Below are 3,509 nucleotides of genomic sequence, written 5' to 3'. Positions count from 1 at the left end.
GAGCTGTAAAAAATCCTTGTGATCTAAAAGGGCTCAAAAAAAAAAAAAAGAAAAGTCAAATGCTCTTTTCCTCCCTGTGGGTCCATTGCATCATTTGAGAGGTTGGGGTAAATTTAAAAATTTAAATTTAAAAAGTGATGTGTGTTTCCACTAATGTCCCTGACAGATCTCACCCCGTTAGATGCTGCCAGGGTCCAGTGAGAACAGCAGATCTTTTACAAAGCCTTCCACATTTATATTGCTTCAATAATCCAGCTCTCCAAGATGTGATTTTCATATCCATTTTGTTGTGTATAGAGTGAAAGTGGTACCAGTTAACACTGGATGGGGAGCAGGAAGAAATGCCCCTCACTGAAAGATCCACCCTTAAAAGAGGGTGGCACGAGACTGAACTACAACTCTGGAGTTTGCAGCAGTGAATTAGTTTTTCACCAACTTCTGATGGGGGAAAAAACCAAGAGGAGGCCAGCAACTCTGCATTTTATTGAGATTCTATGATGTAGCCCATAGTAAGGAAGAGCAGGAGCGGTAAAAGTGCCTTGTTAGGTGTTTTACACAGGGCTGGCAAATTATTCAAGCCAGGCTATAGGGCTGCTGTGACATGAGGGGGAGTAGCTTTCTGCCTGCACAGTGTGTAGGTCTTTGGGATGGCTCGAGTTCAAAACATCGATGAATAGGAAGAGCGCAGAGATAAGCGACAGAGCTCCCAATCTGCACAGGAAACCAATGGGCCCTGATTTTTTTACATGCGAAGATTTCCCAGTTCTTTTGCCCTGCACTGGGAGAAAATGCTTCACTGCAAGGACACAAGAAGGTGGAAGAGGGAAGATTATGTCCACCCAGCTTCATGTATGACCTGGAGCAAGTCTCGTTGCCTGTAGGAGCTGCTTCTCCTTCACTGAACTGTGGGATGGGCAATGATTATCTACCCTGAAGGATTATTTTGGGATCAGCATTGGTAAGATAAAGAGCTAGAAGGGACAAAGCAAAGAGCTGTCTGTGTTCACAGAGGAGGGTAGATGCAGAGGATGGAAGAGAGGGATGAAGAGGAAATCTTAAGACAAATTTAATTATCATTGCCTAATGCTAAAGCAGATGTGGGACTTCTGGGTGCTGGGGAATTATTGCAGGCAGGAGAATCTGAGCTAGACTTTGGAAATGGACAAACCTGCCCTGCTGCACTCGGCAGAGAGCCTGGCAGCCTGCACCTTCATGAGTTGTGCTTGGACTTTGCCTTTTGTGGACTTAAATTCCAACTTTTGTGGAGAGCTGGGGGTGGAGGGGAAGATTGGGCAAAGTGCAGAAAAACCCTTGACATCATTTACTCTGAATAAATATAATACGATAATGCAAGGATTCTAATAAAGGTGTCTCAGTGGCTTCCCAGAAAGGCAAGCTCCACCAAAATATGTCTGCCTTCATGCTCCTCTTCATCTGTGGGGTGTGCACATTGCTTTTATCAGTTTCACTCTATGTTTTCAAAGTTTTTAAGCAATCAGCTTTAAATTTGCCTCCTGGTCCGTTTCCTCTTCCAATCATTGGCAACCTGCATTTGCTGGACATGAGAAGACAAGACAAGTCACTAATGAAGGTAAGAACAAGCATCCTTTGTTTTGAGGGCGTTGAATGTCAGCGTGTACCTATTTAATATTCCCTTCTGGAGACAGTTTGGAGATAATTTCTGGTGCCAAATGCATTTTTAAAAAAACTATGATATTTTAAAGGTTTCAGAAGGACCAAGGGAACTGTTAAATCCCAGCTCTGCAGAGGGTGATGATAATATGAGCTGTGCTTACATGAAAACTACTCTTGCATTGAAAACTATGAGTGTCTGCAGCAGATCAAGCCGATGGATCTAAATTTTGGCATCTTCCTGGTGTTGTGAAATACTTTAAAATATTTGAGTCTCCACATAGCCAAATTGAAAGATGGATGCTTCATTGTGGTTGCCAAAAATAGTTTGTATTTCTTATGTTGCCAGTTTTTCATGAGAATGGGAATGAATATAGCATGACCTGAAGAAGAGATGTAGGAGAAATGATTTCAAGCAGTGAATGACTTCAACTTATGCAAGACAAGGTTCTGTGTAGGAATCACAGTTGCCTCGCATCTGTCCTCCAGAAAAAGGGGAAATTTCAATGTCTTTAGTCTCTCAGAGCTAAAATGTGGCTCAGTGGGCATTCCCCATGTCAGGACATGGGATGCAAATGTCCTGCACCTTTCACCAAGCATCAGGTTGCCAGCAGCCCTCCAACCTGCTTAGCACTATGTAGGGAAGAGGAGCTGTCTCGTTTCCATCTCGTTGCCCAGGTATTGGGCACACTGGCCACATCTATGCCTTTTATTTTCCCATTGTGCATCAAGAATCCACCTGGGAAAGGGGTATGCTGCTGAAACCAGACAGGAACAGGGCTATGGTTGCAACCTGGGGGACCTTCTCACCACCCTCTGCCCTGACTGCAAAGGGCAGAGGACAGTGAGAGGGTCCCCTGGGCTGCAGCTATGGATGGGGTGAGATTTTATACTGAGCTTGTGAAACTGCAGCAATGATCTGAAAGCTGACTTGCCAGAAGGCTTTGAGGGTGATACCAAACAAATGACCTGGAGTAGAATATCCTCCCTAAAGGAGAATCCCTGAAGGTTTAAAAGTTGTGATAGTTGCACAGTAGATGATGCAGCAACCAAGAAGTTATTTTGAACAAATTATTGAAATAAGTGACCTGTGAACTATTTTTTTTTTTTTTCAATTTTTTTCATAAATTGAACAAGTCTGGCTGTATTGCTGAAGAATAGATTAGACTCTGCCTGGGCTACTTGTTCAGTACAGTGAAGAGGTTCTTAAGCTTTGGAGCCTCCTCTGGTTTACGTTGACAGAACTGGTCTCCTTTTGTGGGACAGCAGGCTTGATCTTATGACAGCTTTATGCAGTTTCAACTCTGTTGCTCTTAGTCAAGTCTTAATTCTTTGTAAGTCCTGGCAGGACCATGTTTGTGATCCTCCAGAGACCTCCTGCTGCCTGGTATCTCAGATCTCATGATAAAGTCCTGCAGTGCAGTGGCTTCAAAGCTATGGTGCAGCAGAAATAAATAGTGGAGTGTGGTATTGTTGTAATTTTCGAAGGCAAGCTGAAAGGGCAATGGCTTCTTATGCCTTCATACGTCCATTCTTGGTGAGTTGTACTATAGACCTCTTTGCATTAATTGTGACAAAGCTTTTCTTAACTTTTTCTAATAAATAAGGACACCTCTGCTCTTCCATCCTCTTGTGGTGGACTGTAACATTACAGCCTGTCTGCCAGATCTCGGTGATGATGCTTTTATGCTGCTGTTGGTGCCCAAAATGTCTTGTTACCTTCTACCTCTTTTAACCCACTGTGCCAAACTGGGCCCAACGAGCTCAGAAAAACAGTGTTTTATGGAATCTATTGGGTTAAACAGACCAGTGGTTATTTGCTTTGATTCCCCTTTCATTTAAGAAACTCAGGGCTTTATCTCTGGTATCTGTCCCTC

At 43.3% G+C, this 3,509-nt stretch overlaps 1 protein-coding gene across 1 annotated transcript in view; it reads left to right on the top strand.

Moving 5' to 3' along the window:
* The first annotated feature begins 1,408 nt into the window (after positions 1–1,408).
* LOC104531331 (cytochrome P450 2W1) overlaps positions 1,409–3,509 on the top strand; it is a 9,345-nt gene continuing 7,244 nt past the window's right edge. The window contains exon 1 of the mRNA XM_010176187.1: positions 1,409–1,591. Coding sequence (XP_010174489.1) covers positions 1,409–1,591 — 183 coding nt within the window. The remainder of the gene's footprint in view (positions 1,592–3,509) is intronic.

The sequence above is a fragment of the Antrostomus carolinensis genome, unplaced genomic scaffold, assembly GCF_000700745.2.
Source record: "Antrostomus carolinensis isolate BGI_N321 unplaced genomic scaffold, ASM70074v2 scaffold7339, whole genome shotgun sequence".
NCBI lineage: Eukaryota > Metazoa > Chordata > Aves > Caprimulgiformes > Caprimulgidae > Antrostomus > Antrostomus carolinensis.
This window is presented reverse-complemented; position numbering and strand designations above follow the sequence as displayed.